The sequence below is a fragment of the Crocuta crocuta genome, unplaced genomic scaffold, assembly GCF_008692635.1.
Source record: "Crocuta crocuta isolate KB4526 unplaced genomic scaffold, BGI_CrCroc_1.0 scaffold562, whole genome shotgun sequence".
NCBI lineage: Eukaryota > Metazoa > Chordata > Mammalia > Carnivora > Hyaenidae > Crocuta > Crocuta crocuta.
Genome location: NW_027531012.1, coordinates 830,617 through 848,800, shown reverse-complemented (window position 1 = coordinate 848,800; position 18,184 = coordinate 830,617). Strand labels below are relative to the sequence as shown.

At 35.0% G+C, this 18,184-nt stretch overlaps 1 protein-coding gene across 1 annotated transcript in view; it reads left to right on the top strand.

Moving 5' to 3' along the window:
- Window positions 1-2,523: 2,523 nt before the first annotated feature.
- The window catches only part of KPNA5 (karyopherin subunit alpha 5), a 39,993-nt gene continuing 24,332 nt past the window's right edge, over window positions 2,524-18,184 (top strand). Inside the window, exons 1-7 of the mRNA XM_077770858.1 lie at window positions 2,524-2,680; window positions 8,718-8,851; window positions 9,392-9,493; window positions 9,609-9,708; window positions 11,205-11,299; window positions 12,286-12,417; window positions 14,391-14,479. Of these exons, the coding sequence (XP_077626984.1) occupies window positions 2,677-2,680; window positions 8,718-8,851; window positions 9,392-9,493; window positions 9,609-9,708; window positions 11,205-11,299; window positions 12,286-12,417; window positions 14,391-14,479 (656 nt within the window). The 5' untranslated portion in view covers window positions 2,524-2,676. The remainder of the gene's footprint in view (window positions 2,681-8,717; window positions 8,852-9,391; window positions 9,494-9,608; window positions 9,709-11,204; window positions 11,300-12,285; window positions 12,418-14,390; window positions 14,480-18,184) is intronic.

Sequence of the window (18,184 nt, the reverse complement as noted above, 5' to 3'; positions counted from 1 at the left end):
CTCAAGGTACAAGATCACACACACCTTATTTTTAGGGTTCGGTTCTCATTTCATTCGATAAATATATAGCGAGTGTCCATTCGAAAGGCATTTTGCTTGGAACTGGGGCTCTGGAAGTCATCAAAACATACAAAATGCACCCCCTTTGAAGCTTACGTGGTAGTGAGGCAGAAAATAAACAAGGAAACTAACTGATCATGATAGGTGCTATGAAAAAATAAAACTGGATTATTTATTGGGAGGACTAATGTAGTTAGAGAAGGTTTTTCTAAGAAGGTAAGTGTGCTGACAAACTTTGCACCAACAGGAGGAAGAGCATTCCAGACAAAATAATTAGAGCAAAAGCTCTAAGATTGGAGCAAAAAGAACATTTTGTGACTTGAGCAGAGTGTTCTAGAAGGAAGAGTGGTTACTATATAAGGTCAGAGTTGTAGATAGGGGCCAAATCATGTAGCCTCTTGTAGAAAATTACTGGATTATTTACATAGAAGAGTGGCAAAATCTGCTGATGTACAGTGTATTTGGGGTTTTGTAGTTGAATATGGCAGAATGAACATGTACATTTATATTCCCTGCCTCTCAAAATCTACTAAAATGATAGAAGACTAAAAATAAAAATAAATGCTAATGAGGTTTTAACAAAATTTCAAAGCTAGAAAAAGGATAGATGGATAGAAACTAACTTGGCTAAGAAGAGAAGTCAACAAAAACAAGTCATTTTATACACCAGAACTCTGGAAATGTTCAAAAATTAAAGACCTGATACTTCTGAAAAACATATTAAAACTGGCCTGAAAAGAGGAACATTTTGCTGAAAAGTCTGAATAGAGAGCAGTTAGAATCCTATCTCCATATTTCCTCCATCACCAGATTGCCAAGTGACTGATCTTTCCTTCCAAGACAGAAGACTACAGGTTTCGTTTTATGAAGAAAATGAACCAGAAAGACTGTAACGTCAGAAATGCACAACTAAGGGGGTGGGGGTGGGGGGGCTGTCAAGGTGTTGGACTGTAAGTGGGGAAGAGTGAAAGCTAAATGCTGAATTATGAGGCCCCAAGTCATTTCCTCCATCACATTCTTATGTCTGATTTGTGCCTTCCTGTCAGGAGATTAGAAAATTCTTCTCCAGGGGCGCCTGGGTGGCTTAGTCGGTTAAGCGGCCAACTTTCGCTTAGGTCATGATCTCGCGGTTCGTGGGTTCGAGCCCCGCGTCGGGCTCTGTGCTGACTACCAGCTCAGAGCCTGGAGCCTGTTTCAGTCTGTGACTCCCTCTCTCTCTGACCCTCCCCTGCTCATGCTGTCTCTCTCTCTCTCTCCTAAACACAAATAAAAAAAAAATTAAAAAAAAAAACAACAAAATTCTTCTCCAGGGAAAATCATTGATTCAAAAGAAAAGACCTACACATAAGAAAAGGACATAGAAAGTCCTCCAAGGAAACAGCCAAGATCCCATATTATTATTCTGTAGGGAAGACAACAATTAGCAAGTAAACAATGGGCTGTCATACAAGTTTACAATAGTTTTTGTTAGTGTCTCAGTCAAATATGAATGGATACTCAAGGATCACTAGGCATTAGAGTACAGCCTGTGGCAGTAAAGTTGAAAACCAAATGATGAAAAAGGAAAACAAACTCTAAGGAGTTTCACCCAGACCATGAATGAAGGAGAAAAAAATACTTAAAGGAAACTACAATTAATATCTTCATAGAGACAAAAGCTATTTAATCCCTGAATCTAGGAAATAGCTCTTGGATTAAAATAGCTTGTAGATTAAAAACACAATTAGCAGAATCTCTCTCTCTCTATCTCAATAGAGAGCTAGAAGATAACCAAGAAATTTCTCAGAAAAGAAAACAAAAAGAATAAGAGATAGAAAACACGATCTTTTTCAGGGCAGGTATCATGTATGTAACTTCCATGTTCTGTGCCCACCATTGCTTCTGGAAACAGACTCTTCTCAATACTGTTTGTTGAACTCAAGGGTAGATTACAAAGCTTATATGTGTTATAATAATTTAGAGTACTTTATTTGGAATTGTTCATGCATCAATGAGTACTTTTTTCTCAAAAATCCACAGATGTTATAGAATCCAAATTCTAAATAAAACGGTCTGTTGACAAGCTTGAAACAAAACAGCAGGACAAAAAAGAGGCTTCAAGAAGCTGAAGGAAGGAGCCTCAGTAAAGCTCCACGAGGTTGGAATTTTTCCATTATGTACACTATTTCAGCTCCAATATCTAAAACAGTGCCTAGCACGGATTAGGCCGTCCATCAATACCATCTTCTAGGACGAGTGAATAAACAAACCAAACGAACGAAGGAGTGAACGAACGAGAGCTCCCTCGCTGCCCCCGCGACAGCGCCCAATTAAAATCCCGGAGTCAGCGCAGGTGCCGGCTGCTCCTTCGGTGGGCGGGGCTGCGCACTCGCTCTCTCCGCCCCTCTGCCAGTCGGTGCAGCCGCCGCCGCCGCCGCTGCTGCGGTCGCCGCTTGCAAGGGCTTCTGGGAGCCGAGTGTCGGGGTCTCGGGGAAGGGGCGCAGGTAGCCGCCATCTTGAGCTGCGAACCTTGTCGCTACGCTCAACGCTAGGGGCGGAGTGGCGACCCCTTCGTTACCTGCAGCGGACTCCGCAACCGGGGCCTGAGAAGTTAGGACCGCAGGTAGTGCTACATTAATGGGTAAGTGGGAGTGACACAGGCCAGTTTGGGTGAACCTTGGGTTTGGCCCCTTGGGGAGTTGCTGGTTCCAGGGGTCACTGTTTTTATTTATCCCTTTCCTTGAGAAGGCTGGAGGACCAGGCCATTCGGCCAGGTATTTTCTCAGGGTCGCACACAGCGGTGGCGGGGGGCGTGGCAGCCGGACCTTTTCCGTGCTGACGCGAAGGTGCGGGGGAACACCGATCCTTGCAGCCGGTCTGGCTGGCCCTGGGAAGGAGCCTCGGACGGCCGACCTCAGCCTGCCTCCGTGCCGCCTCACCGTGCCTTGGTTCCGCTCTCGGAGGTACACGGTCTTGTCAAATGTTGCCATTCACTCCTGCGATTTAGCGTCTGTGTGGGTCCGGCGGCTCCTTCTAGAAGTTCCACAGTGTCCAAAATACGGCACGGGTGGCCCCGGGGGCCTACTTGTCGCACCCTCGCGGTCCGCCAGCTTCCCTCCTCCACCTGGATGTCGACGCGGGCTGAGTGGGATAGATGCTTCTAACAGCTCCCTTCCAAGATGAAAATTTATTAAGTGTTTGCTCGGTAATGCATGAGAAGCGAAGGATTTGAAAGCAGTGAAATGGGATAGGGATACTTCGAAAGAATATGACATCGGCATTTACTCTTAAGCTTTTAAAAACATTTTACCTCTGACTTAATGTCTCTTAGTCAGGAAAGCGATTTTCCTTCTTGGTAAACAAAAAACACCTTGGTCCTTTAGATCTTTCAGTACTGCTTGTTTGGTTCTAGGGGCTGTGGTCAGCACACTTACCCCTCGGTACCAGTCCTGTAGTTTTACTAGGATGCACCCAGACCCGTAGAAATGGAGGCTTTAGGGGCACAAGAAATTACGTTAATATACATTAGAAGAAGTTCAAAATGCAATTACTTGCCCAACCTCGAAACAGTTTTTCAAAGAGCTGAGTGAAAAACTCATGACTGAAAAAAAAAAAAGAAGCAGCAGCTATGTTCTGCGATCTCCAAAGTATCTGAAAGGCATTTCTTATATTTAAAGTAACTTGGGGCTCCTGGGTGGCTCAGTGGGTTAATCATCCGACTTCTGCTCAGGTCGTGATCTCCCGGTTGGTGGGTTTGAGCCCCGTGTCAGGCTCTGTGCTGACAGCTTGGAGCCTGGAGCCAGGTTCCGATTCTATGTTTCCCTCCCCCCGTCTCTCTCTGCCCCTCCCCTGCTTGTGTGCGCTCTTTCAAAAATAAACATTAAAAAAAAAATTAACTTGTATGAGATAATAACCTTTGAAATACAGTCTTTAAAGTTATTTTGCAGAAAAGGGAACAGTCCTCTCTGGTGAGGTACCTTTAGAGATTGTTCTTGGACTTTATGTGCTCTTTAAAGCAATTACAATGAGGATGCAGATGTTAAATAAGAAGTTAGTACTGCATAAGAAAAAGGAACAAATGATGTATGAGTTGTTGGGGGTAGATTTTATTTGGTTAACGTATTTATATTAAAGATTTTAATGTGATTGCCTAGATTAATGGTCTTAGAAGTAGTGTCCAGTGTGTAGGCTGGAGAGGCACAAGGTAATTGAATTGTGGGGAAAAAGTATTAGAACTTGTTTCTTTACCTTTTAAAACTATTCCTTTTTAAAAATGTTCTATTTGTAAATTTTGTAATGGAATAGATTATTAGGCTAGTAATACTTGTATATAAATAAATAGAGGATGAATGCACAAATATATGTATTTTTTTAAATGCTTATTTATTTTGAGAGAGAAGGGCACAAGTAGGGAAGGGGCAGAGAGAGAGGGAGAGAGAGAATCCCAAGACGACTCTGCACTCTCCCTGATGTGTTGTAGGGCCTGATCTCATGAAGTGTGAGATCATGACCTGAGCCCAAATCAAGAGTTTAACACATAACTGACTGAGCCACCCAAGTGCCCCTGCACAAATATATTTTGCATACATAAGGATATGTGATCAAAAAAAGGTTAGAGGCCAGTGGCCTAGAAAAACCTAATATATAGGTGGTAAATATTAAGAGGCTTATTTCTGTGGACATTTCATTTTGCTAATATTTTATACTTATTAAGCATAATTCAACAACTAATGTTGAAGTCCAATTTGTTCTATAGTGAACTCCTCTCTTTTTCTTATGTCAGAGCCTAAGTTCTTATTAATGAGACAGAATATTTATGTATGAAATACTTGGGGAATAATGCTGAATACTTTATTAATAAAGTTAGATTGAACTGTTTCTAATGGTTCCCACAGTATTATCAAAATCAATTAATTAAATATTTTAAAGAAGGATTTGGTCAAATATAGATATACCTTAATTGCTAGAATGTACATGTGTTAAGTTTAAAGGCACAAAGTACCTTTCAAATCATTATGAAGTGCTCAGCCTATTCCATTCTACTTTTAGCTCCACCACTAGTGAAATTTCTCTCAGTATCTTTACTAAATGACTTAATTATCAAATGTGATGCCTCATGTTTTACCTGGCATATTGTAGGCACTGAAATTTGCTGGATGAATCAATGAATGAATGAATTGAGTGGTCTGTTTTTAGTGCTACTACAAATGAAATACTACCTTGTCTTTTGAATTCCTTTCTCTTTCCTGATTCTGACTTTCTTCTGGTTCTCTTATTTCTCTGACCTATTTCCTTTTGGTTCTTTGTTCCTTTTCCCACTAAAAGATCACCATCAAGATTTCAATCCTTGGTCATCTTTCTTTTTTAGCTCTACATGATCTTGGATTATCAATTAGGATTCTTCCTGAGTTTTGACTCATATTTTGAACCATCTATAGGTCTAAATTTCCTGTATGTGTCCTAAGTATTATAAATTTAACACATTAAAATGAAAGTTAGTCTACATCTGTTAGAATGGCTGTACCAACAAAATTCTGACAATATCAAATGTAGGCAGAACACAGAGCAACAGGAACTCATACATTACTGATGGGAGTGCAGAATGGTACAGCACTTTGCACTTTGGCAGTTTCTTATAAAATGTGAAGCATAAACATATTATCCATCAGTCCTACTTCTAAATATTTACCTGAGAGAAATGAAACATATTTACACAAAAACCTGTACATGAACATTTATAACAGATTTATTCATAACTGTACTAAACTAGAAACAACCTAAATGTCCTTCAACTAATGAATTGATAAACTGTGGTATAAGCATGCAATAGAATACTACTCAACAATAAGAATGAATTATTGATATAGGTCAACAATATGGATCTCACAAATACACTGTGCTAAATGCAAGAAACCAGTTTAAGACTATACACTGTTATTATTCCACTTAATGTGAAATTCAGGAAAAATCAGAACTTTGGAGATCGAGAACAAGCCAGTGATTGCCAGGTATTAAAGGTGGAAGAGGGGCTAATAGGAGCAGCATGATGAAGATTTTTAGGGGTTGTGAAGCTGTTCTGTATTTTGGTTGTGATAGTTTTATGCTTGCGGATTTGTTAAATTCATAGAACTTTATACCAAAAGAGTGATCTTTTTTACTGTATATAAATTTAAAAAGAAAACAATTCATTGTTTTCATCTCAAAAACAAGGTAGCAATCAAACAAAACCATCCCTCTGATACTCCATCTATATTCCGTGTCTAGGCTTATTTTGTCATTGTACTGAAATAGCTCAAGCTAAAAACCCTGGGGTTTCCTAAACTCCTTTTTCTTATTCACCACATATTTCTTATATTTATTTGGTTTCTGATTCTTTTGGAATCAATTTCTTCAATGTTTCTGGAATCAACCAGTCTTCTACATTTAGAGTGTAACTATTAATTTAGTTCGGGTCTTCATCATCAAAGTCAAAACAATCTTCTCTTTAATTTCTTTAATTCTGTTCCTTAGGATCAAGTCCAAATTTCTCCACCTCATTGCAGGAACCATATGTGTCCTTTCTAGCTTTATCTCGCGCTTTTTCTCCCATGAATCTTGTTTAAACATACTTAATTTCTTATATTTTGTTTATGCCAGTCTTCTGCAAAAACTCTGCCTTTCCATGTATTTCCTCTGTTTGAAATGCTTGTTCCTTTCCTTTTCTCTTTTCATCCTCTTCCCTGGCAAATTCTTGCTCTTCCTTTAAGATAACTGTGAAGACTACATGGCAATGAGAAAAAATGAAATCTGGCCATGTGTAACAACATGGATGGACCTTGAGGGTGTTATGCTGAGCAAAATAAGTCAGGCAGAGAAGGACAATACCATATGTTTGCACGTGTAGGAGGATTAGGAGGAACTTAACGGAGGACCATGGTGGAGAAGAAGGGGAAAAGTAATTGGGGAGAGGGAGGGAGGCAAACCATGAGAGACTCTTGAATGCTGAGAACAAACTGAGAAGTGATTAGGGTGGGGGAGAGGGTAAGGGGGGTGATGGGCATGGAGGAGGGCACTTGGGGGGATGAGCACTGGGTGTTATATGGAAACCAATTTGACAATAAACTATTTGTTTAAAAAAAAAAAGATAACTGAAGATTTTTAGAGCTCCCTAAGGCACAGTTAGTTGCTAGTTCTTCTATGCTCACAGGATTCAATGCATATGTTTTAGCATACTTTACTAATTACAGTATAATTTGCTACTTCATTAGTCTGTCTTTGACATCAGAGATAGCAGATAAATGCCAACCTTTCCTTTTCTTCTGTTTATTTCATAGTGTTAATTAATCACAACATTCCTTCTGGTTTCTAAAAGTAAAATTATTACATTATTTTAAATGTAAAATGTTACATAAATTATTGTAAATGCACTTGTAAGAAAATGTTTATATAAATGGTTGTTTTTAAATACATTTATGATAAAACTACTTAAAAATATACAAGTATTTCAGTATTTAAAAGAAACTAATTATACATGGTACTGCAAACTAGTATTGTAGTCATGACTGAAGCCTCAGTTCTTTTTAATTTTTTAACAGTTTGTTTTATTTTGGGGAGAGACCGAGACAGAGCATGAGCAGGGGAGAGGCAGAGAGGAAAACACAGAATCCAAAGCAGGCTCCAAGCTGTCAGCACAGAGCCCGATATGGGGCTCAAACTCACAAACGCAAGATCATTACCTGAGCCGAAGCTGGATGCCCAAATGACTGAGCTACGAGGCGACCCCAGCCTTAGTTCTGAAGGCAACACCTTAAGTAAATGAAAGAAGCCAGACTCCCAAAAATATTTGAGCAGTGCTTATTGAACCCCAATACCACGTTCCATTGAAAATAAGATACTTCATTCTGCCCATTTCCTGAACTTGTCGGGAACTGTAACTTAGAAGTTTCTTTTTAATTCTTTTTTTTTTAATGTTATTTTGGGCGTGCCTGGGTGGCTCAGTTAAGCATCCAACTTTGGCTCAAGTTATGACCTCACGGTTCATGGGTTTGAGCTCCATGTCCGACTCTCTGCTGATAGCCCAGAGCTTGGAGCCTGCTTTGGATTCTGTGTTTACCTTTCTCTTTGCCCCTCCTCTGCTTGTGTGTACACACTCTTTCTCAAAAATAAATAAACATTAAAAAAATAAAAAGGTTTTTAAAAAAATTATTATTATTTATTTATTTTGAGAGAGAGAGAGAATGAGAATCCCAAGCAGGCAGAACCTGATGCAGACAGAACTCTATCTCATGAACCATGACATCATGAGCTTAGCCAAAATTGAGTCTGCTGCTTGACTGACTGAGCCACCTAGATACCCCTAAAATTTTTTACCCAACTATTTCATGATTGATTATTTCCTGGCTGACAGTGAATATAATATGTTTCCCACTTCAAAAAGATTAAAACAGCAGGCATTAGGATGTGCATCTTAAAATCTGTATTTAGACCAAAATCTATTATTTGTTTGATAGTTTAGTCCTAAAATATTTGGTTCTTTTGCTCCAATTTTGATATAGGAATGAGGGAATGTATTCTTTGTACATGATCTTTAGAATGGATTTTTGTCAGTCTATTTAAGCAGTAAGCCTGAACTTAGTTTCCTTAGAGTAAACATTTCATGTAGTTTTGAGAGATCTGTTTTCTTCTCTCCTAATCTTAAGATGCCATGGCTAGTCCAGGGAAAGATAACTATAGAATGAAAAGTTATAAGAACAAAGCCCTAAACCCCCAAGAGATGCGTAGACGAAGAGAAGAAGAAGGAATACAGCTTCGAAAACAGAAAAGAGAAGAACAGGTAGGTATTTCAAAATATTTAATTGTTTAATACAAAAACATTGTATAGATTTTAGAAGTTGCATTATTATTATTGTTTATTTTTAGATAATTTTAAATGAAAAAGTGCTTTAGGAAATTGAATATAAAGCTACCCTTAGTTTATTAGACTCCAGGAGTAATTCATGAATCAGAAACCTGTGCTATTTTTAATCATTGAGAGGAAGAGCCTTTCTATTTTATTGATAAAAGTTTTATGTTAATCATATTTTATCCCAGTGCTAAAAATTTTTTACTCTTAAGCCTATTTAGATCACTTCCATTTGTCACTGTAAAATTTGTCCCCCCAAAACATATTCATTTGTTGCTTTATGGTTTTCACAATTCTTGCTACTAATAAGTTAATTATAGTCATCTCCCTATGCTGATCATATGTTCCTTCTGTAGTCTCATCAGCCAGCTAGATCGCTTAGCCTTCTCTGTTCTGAACTTTGTATATATGATATAAAGAATAGAAAAATCATGAGAAAGAGTATATAAAGTGTTTTCTTTTTTATTACAGCTGTTCAAACGCAGAAATGTCTCTTTGCCCAGAAATGATGAATCTATGCTAGAAAGTCCAATCCAGGATCCAGATATCAGTTCCACTGTACCCATTCCAGAGGTAGATATTACAAATATTTCAAATTATACTTCAACAATGTTTTGGAGGTAGTGGATACAGCAGATATTATTCATGTAAAATATGTAAATGATAAATTATATTTTCTATGTTTTAGGAAGAAGTTATCACCACAGATATGGTTCAGATGATTTTTTCTAATAATGCTGATCAACAGCTAACAGCAACACAAAAATTTAGAAAGCTGCTTTCTAAAGGCAAGAATTATTATTATTTTACATATTGATTTTTAATAAGCAATTCAATTTAGTACATTAATATTATAAAATCAGAAAATTTAATCATTTAATAAAAGAAGGCTATGGATCATTACTTTTCCTAGATCAACATGATAAAATAAGCTTTAAAATTTGCTAATATTGATGGATAATGTACTGAATTTGTAATGACACAATTTAAAATTAATGTCACTTTTTTCTTAACCTCCAAATTTTTATTTTAAATTCTAGTTAGTTAACATATGTTGTAATCTTGGTTTCAGGAGTAGAATTTAGTAATTCATTGCTTGCCATATAACATCCAGTGCTCATCATAACAAGTGTTACGTTACTCTCCTTAATACCTATCACCCATTTCACTATGCTTATTTGATATCACATGATTCTGCACTAGAGTTTTATTTACTGGATTTTTTAAATTTCAAGGCACTCTTCTTTGTAGGTCTTAATTTTTCTTTAAAATGTACTTTAAATTAGATATATTTTTGAGGGGTGCCTGGGTGGCTCAGTCAGTTAAGCGTCCAACTCTTGATTTCAGGTCATATCATGATCTCATAGTTTGTGAGTTCAAGCCCTTTATTGGCCCGTGCACTGACAGCGTAGAGCCTAGCTGGGATTCTCTCTCTCTCAAAATAAAAAGCTTTTTTTAAAAAAAATCTGTTTTTTAAATAAAATTAATTTTTTTAAAGTAGTACCACACCCAGCATGGGGCTTGAACTCACTCAAAACCTGGAGCTCAAGAGTTGCATGCCATATTGACTGATAGATAAGGAACAGTAACAGAGAAGTTGCTGGGGAACCCTAAGAGTGTACTTTTATTGAAGCCACGGGAGAAGAAAGAGTTCTTGGTACTTAAATTGCCAATTGCTGAAATACCTTGGTTTTAATTTTGCATATCTTTGTTTTAAAATTTCCTAGAAATTTATGATTCTCAAAAGCCCTCTGCATTTCATGAAAATTTATAAAGAATACTAATAGTCCAGTATCATTTCTATAAATTATGAATGATACTCTGACAAAATAGAGCATAAGTTGGCTGAGAAGCATTAGACAATGGCTGACAGGGAAGAGGACATTCTGAAAAGTCGGGGATGCTTATTTATAAAGAACTAGGGAGAACATCTTTCCCTATGTTTCCCTATGTCCTAGGGAGAAACTTGGTGTTTCGAATATTAGACTGAAATACTCCATGTTGTGAAGGTGACCTTCAAAATAGCCTTCAACTTAAAAAATTAAATATTTGTGAAGGAAATATTTTAAGATTTGTCTTACTATGGTTAATGCAAAAGAGTTTGTTTTGCAGTAAATATTGCAATTAGAACATTTGTTTATTTGAATTAAATGTATCCAAGGCTTTTAAACTTGGTCAGTGAAACATAGGAAGAGTTATTTTGTGTGTCCTGTTAATTGACACTGGGGCCAGATTATTGTCTTTTTGTGTCTATGTAATAACTTAATTCTTTTTTAATTTTTAGAACCTAATCCACCAATTGATCAGGTTATACAAAAACCAGGAGTTGTACAGAGATTTGTAAAATTTCTTGAAAGAAATGAAAATTGTACTTTACAAGTGAGTTTTAAAGTTTTCTTTCTTAACTCTTTCCAGAAATAACATGTGATTAAAGTTGCTAGTGAAATGAAGTTCTGTAGTACTAATATATTTAAGCATTCAGGAGTAAAGGGAAAGGTCATCCTACCTGTCTTGCCTTGGTCATGTTTGCAATGCTTGTTTCTCCTAGGAACTATTAGTCTGTTAAACAATTTTGGAAAAAGTATATAAAATCATTCTTAATTTAATAAAAATTTTATAGTTGTCAGCCTTTTAATAACTTTTTTGTTTTAGAAAGCCTCAAGTTAAAATATTAATGGGTAAATCTTTTTCCCTCTTACCTAATGCCTTAATATTTTAATATAAGTTCTTTTACCTCTTAAAATATTTTTATGTGATTAAGTTTTTTTTTAAAAAGAACTAATCAATATAATTTACTAATTACAATTTTACTAATCAATATAATTTACTAGAAATGTGAACGAAGTTAGGTTTGTCCAAAAGAGCATTGCTTCTCAATTAGAATACCTGGCTCTTTGATGCCAAACATTAAGAGCTTTGTGAATTATAATTTCAAATGTGTTCATTTACTGTTCGTGATTTTATACATTTTAATTATAATTTTTTTCAGTTCTTATTTTTCCAGATTGAATCCTTTTTTTTTAAAATGTTTTAATTGTTTGTTTTGAGAGAGAGTCGGGGAGGGGCAGAAAAGACAACAGAGGATGTGAAGTGGGCTTTGAGCTGTCAGCATAGAGCCTATGTGGGGCACAGACTCACAAACCGTGAGATCATGACCTGAGCCTACATCAGATCTCAACCGACTGAGGCACCTAGACACCCCAGATTGAGTCCTTTTTTAAAATTAAGAGTTTTTATTTATGAAATCTGATTAATATTAGTTGTAAATCAGTCTTAAAGGTTGTTAAGCTAAGTCTTTACTCTCTTCTCTTTCTTTTTGACATTTCTTTGGTGCTTTCACTTATTCTACTTTTATATTTCCTTAGTTTGAAGCTGCATGGGCATTAACTAATATAGCATCTGGAACTTTTCTGCATACCAAGGTAGTGATTGAAACCGGGGCTGTTCCAATTTTTATCAAACTTCTTAATTCAGAGCATGAAGATGTGCAAGAGCAGGTATGTTCCTAATATGAATGGTTACATTTACTAGATTTTTGTGTTTTCTTGAGAGTTGCATATGCATTTCATTTGTTAAAATACAGTAATTTCTATTTGGTGTCAAATTAGAAGGAGAGTAGAATGCACTGTCTCGGGCATATTCTTGGGTTCTCTGTAAGTGTGGTCTCAACTATCAAAAATTACTATTCCCATGTATAAAAGAGCATACTAAGACCCACAAAATTAGTAATTTACCCAAAGTCACAGTGAATAGCTAAACCAGATTTTAAACTGGTCTGACTCCTGATTCTTTGCTTGTCCATAGATTATTTTGTTGTTTCTTTTTAAAAATATCACATTATTTTTAATAGAACTGTTTTAAAATTCTTATAGTTGTTGTAGGAGGGAAAATTTAATCACATATAATTTGTGCCAACAAAAGAAAATAAAATGTTTTGATATTTTTGTTTTGAACTGTTGTTATGGCAAATTGATCTGTTTTCCATTCATCTGTTTAGTTTTATATATACAGTATATGGGATTTTTTTTCCCCACATAACATTGATATTAGGATCCTTTTCTAATGGCATTAATTATTCTTCCAAGAAAATTTATTAATTATCTAGTCAGATATATACCATAATTTGTTATCTGTTCCTCAGTTATTATGCATTGGAGTTCTCTCTAGCTTATTAATGTTACTGATATGTGAGGAACTCATTATATATCAATCTTTATGTGTCTCTTAATTATTTCATTAGGAAAAATGACTTGTTTGTGGTAAAGGAAAAAACTTTTTAAGTTCTTATTACATATTTCAAAGTTGACCTCCAAAAGAGTTACACATATTGATTTCCCCACCAATAGCATATCAATTCCACAGGGTGAAAAATATCATTAATTTAAAAGAGTTTTCTTAAAGTAGCTGTATGGCTTAGTTGGTTATAGCGCCTATCTCATAAAAGATCTTTCTTTTTGTTGTTGTTTATTTTACTTATTTATTTTCAGAGTGAGAGAGAGGGGAAATGTTAGAGGGAGAGGAAGAGAGAGAATCCCAAGCAAGCTCTGCAGTACCAACATAGAGCCCAACGTGGGGGTTGAACTCATAAAGCATGAGATCATGACTTGAGCCAAGATCAAGAGTTGGAAACTTAACCAACTGAGCCACCCAGTGCCCCTTGTAAAAGATTTTTCTTAAAAAAAAAAAAAAGAAAAAAAAGAAAATAAACTTAGGTCTAGAGTAGATGTTAAAAATATTTACTCATATGTTAAATTGAGAATGTTAAAACTTAGGTCTAGAGTAGATGTTAAATATATTTACTCATATTAAATGTTAAATTGAGAATGTTAAAACTTTCTCAATTGAAAATGTAACATGTCTGCTTTTGTACTTATTTGAAAAATTTGAATGAGAATATAATGAAACGATAATTTGCATTTGCAGATTTTATTATTTAATTGAAATTTAATAACAATCTTTTATTTCCAATTATTTAAAAAATTATAATGAACCTGGACTAATTCTGGATTTATTTTCAAAGATCAATCCCAAGCCAATTCTTCTATTAGCTTTACCTACTTTTCTGTGTTTTGTCTCTTCTTCCCTTTTTTTTCACAAATCAGTCCCTTCCCAGTGAGTGGATTCCTTGGCATAAGAGCAAATCTCTAATATAGGTAATTAAAGAATTCACTAAATTAATATATCTTGTCTCTCCATGTGGATTCAGAGTAGACAGTTTCTTTGTTGAACAGAATAAACGTTTCACTAGTATGTAATGAAAAAAATTTTTAATGCCCAATTCTTGATTTTGATTAAAAATATTAGTAAATGGCACTTTTAAACTTTTCTTACTGTCCAACTAGCATGTTTTGTTTTTTAAAACACTTTGGAAGCTATTTCTTTGTTCATTCTGTACTAAAATCTCATTTGTAAGAGAGAGCATCTTATTTAAGATACTGGTGTAACAGGATATTTTTCTCATTTTTCTAAGGCTGTTTGGGCACTTGGTAATATTGCTGGTGACAATGCAGAATGCAGAGATTTTGTTCTGAACTGTGAAATACTTCCACCTCTTTTAGAGTAAGTACTTTATCACAAATGAATACTAGTTTTGGAAAAAAATTATATTCTACACTAAATTTCTATATACCCAATATGTTCTTCAGTGTTGCTTTTAAATTTGGCTTCTGTAGCAAGAGTAATAGCTTTAAAGTAGATAAAGAACAAATGTTTCCACTTCTATCATATCCATCTTTATTTTTTCTTAAGCAATAGTTAACAGTGTTCATTGTGTACTTGATGCTTACTGTGCTGAAATAATTCTACAAAATAAGGATATAAGTAATTGTAGTACAATAAAAGTTTAAGTTTTGCTCAAGCATGGAATCTTTAGTGCATAAACAGATGATGTATTTAGGATATCAGGGTTTTATGTTTGATTTTGAAATGTTCAGAGAACAAAGATCATAAGAGATTTTTCTATCAGAATTAGAATTTTACTTAAATGATTTATCTAGTGGTTTCTTTTTCACATACATTGCAATTACCCTATAATGTAAGATCCTTTACAGAAATTCCATAAAATTTTAAAGTTAAATTCCTTTATTCATCTTGGTTATCTTTCACTAGAAGGATCTTTTTTTAGGCTAATGCCACTGGCAAGTAGTGAAAAAGAAGAAACCAGTTGAGATGGTTGGAAGAAAAATTCTGTAATTTCTGTGCTATTAGCTATCTTCTCCAAGCTGAATAATTGAATAGCAAGAATAAATTTTAGATACTAGGTTTGCAAAAGATACTTATTCTTTTAGAGTGAGTAACTTTATATGGACAGAGTGATTTCTCAGCATTTCACTCAATAATATTGAATACTTAGTATGTGCAGGCCACTGAACCACTCATTAACTTTGGGCTTATTCAAAGTGAGTGTTCCAAAGTATTTGAGAATTTAGCTGCTCTGTAAAAGAAAATACTGATTTAGAGTTCAAAATCAGAGTTATTTTGAAATTCATACTATTAAAAGTATCTATTAAATTTTGATTTGAGATTTTTCTGGCCTGATTATATGGTTTGTAGGTTAACTGAGCACTTTGTTTCTTTTTACTTTTGCTCTCTGTCTCATTTTCTTATTTGTTAGTATCTCAGGTTGGTAATGGTTTATGAAATAATATGTAAGCATTTCTTAATTCTTATTTCTTTAAATGTTCAAAGGAGCTTTTAATCATGTTCAAAGAAACCAAACAAAAAAACTAAAACTCTAAAGGAGAACAAAAGTACCCAGCCGTATAGTGTTAGTTATAAACATAATAAATTTCAGAAAAAGAGTAGGCTTAAAAAGTTAGAAAGTTTCAGTTTCTTTAAAAAATTGAGAAAGGTAGTGAGAAAGAAATTATGTCAGTTTAGCTACCAAATGCTTGCACTTTAGTTGGGCAAAAGGAAGAAAGTTATTAGCTTAAAAAAGATTATGGATTATCTGTTGTTCACATCGAAGTTCATATTTTAGTTAATACTTAAGTAAATATAAAACTTTTATTAATAGTTTTATCAATTCTGTTTGAGTTTTAATTTGTTTATTTTACTTCATTTGATTCTCAGTAAATATAATTTTTCAGTAAACATAAACCTTTTACTATTACAGACTTCATATACTGACACATTTGTTGTTTTAATTTAGTTCAACTTTAATTTGTATAATAACCCCATTAATGTAGATAAAGAAGAGTAGTATACAACAGAGCTCGGCCAACTTCAGTCCTCAGGCCAAATCTGGCCTGCTTCTTGTTTCATAAATTAAATTTTATTGAAACACAGTCATTCCCATTTGCTTACTTAATATCTATGGTTGCTTTCATGCTATATCAGCACAGTTGTATAGTTACTACAGAGAAAGGCCTGCAAAGGCTAAAATATTTATTAAAAGAGTTTCTCAATCCCTGATATAGAAAGTCAGTACAGGGGCACCTGAGTGGTTCAGTCAATTACTCATCCGACTTTGGCTCAAGTCATGATCTTATGGTTCATGAGTTGAGTCCTGTGTTGAGCTCTGTGCTGACAGCTCAGAGCCTGGAGGCTGCTTCAGATTCTGTGTGTCCCTCTCTGTCTGCCCCTCCCCTGCTCATGCTCTGTGTCTCTCTCAAAAATGAATAAACATTAAAAAAATTTTTTTTTAAAAGTCAGTATAATTATTTTATTTCTAAATGTGTTACAGTTTTAGGAGGTTTCACAGACTGTAGGAAGACATGTAGAACAGATTTTTTTGTATATGATAAAAGATACATAACATAAAATTTGCCATTTTAACTGTTTTAAAATGTACACTTCACTGGCATTAAGCAGTATTTTGTACCTATCACAACTATTTAGTTCTAGAACTTTTAACACTCCAAGCGGAAACTACAATACCCATTAAGCTGTCATATCCTATTTCCTCATAGCATCAGCTCTGGGAAATCACTAATCTGCTTTCTGTGGATTTGGTTATTCTGGACATTTCATATAAATGGAATCATACATTGTGTGACCTTTTGTATCTGGCTTCTTTCGCTTAGCATATTGTTTTCAAGGTTCATCCATTTTATAGCATGTATCAGTACTTCATTTTTTTATGGCCGAATAATATTCTATTGTATTTTATTCTCTCATTCATCAGTTAATGGTCACTTGGGGTTTTTTCTCCCAACTTTTGGTTATATAGAATTCCTATGAACATTCATTCTTTTTAGGTATTTACCTATGAATAGAATTGCTGGGTCATTTGGTAACTCTATCTTTAACTTTTTAAGAATCACCAAATTGTTTTTCATAGCAGCGGTACCATTTTACATCCCACCAGCAATGTATGAGAGTTTCAGGTTTTCCATGTTCTCACCAGCACTTATCTGTTATTTTGATTCTGATTTAAGCCATTTTAGCAGCTGTGAGGGTATCTCATTTTGCTTTGATTTACATTGAACATTTTTTCATAGGTTTGTTGGCCATATGTATATCTTCTTCGGAGAAATGTTTATTAAGTCTTTTGAATGTTTTTTTAAATTCAGTTATTTATCTCTTTGTTGTGTTACAAGAATTCTTCATAGGGACGCCTGGGTGGCTCAGTCAGTTAAGTGTCCAACTAGGTTCAGGTCATGATTTCATGGTTTGTGAGTTTGAGACCCACATCATGCTCTGCACTGACAGCTCAGAGCCTGACGCCTGCTTTGGATTCTTTGTCACCCTCTCTCTGCCCCTCCCCTGCTTGTACTCTGTCTCTCTCAAAAATAAATATTAAAAAAAAAGTATTCTTCATTTTTCTGAATAGATTCTTATCAGATAAATGATTTACTATTTTTTTTTTGCATTCTCTGGGTGTCTTTATCAAAGTGTCCATTAATTCACAAAAGTTTTATAATTGATGAAATCCAATTTATCTATTTTTTTCTTATTGTTGCTTATGCATTTGGTGTCATATATAAGAAACCATAGCCAAATCTAAGGTTGTTAATATTTGCATATTTGATCCATTTATAGTTTTTTTTTTATATGAAGTGTGGTGCATTTGGGCATTTGCTTATCCCAGCATGATTTGTCGAGCAGAATATTCCTTCCCCATTGACCAGTCTTGACACCTTTGTTGTAAATGCGTTGACTATACACGTATGTGGGTTCATTTCTAGATTTTCAATTCTATTCCATTGATCTGTACTTCTGTCCTATGCCAGTACCATATTGTTTTGATTTCAGTAGCCTTGTGGTAAATTTTGAAATCAGGACATGTGAGTCCTTCAGTTTCCTTTCTTTGGTTAAGATTGT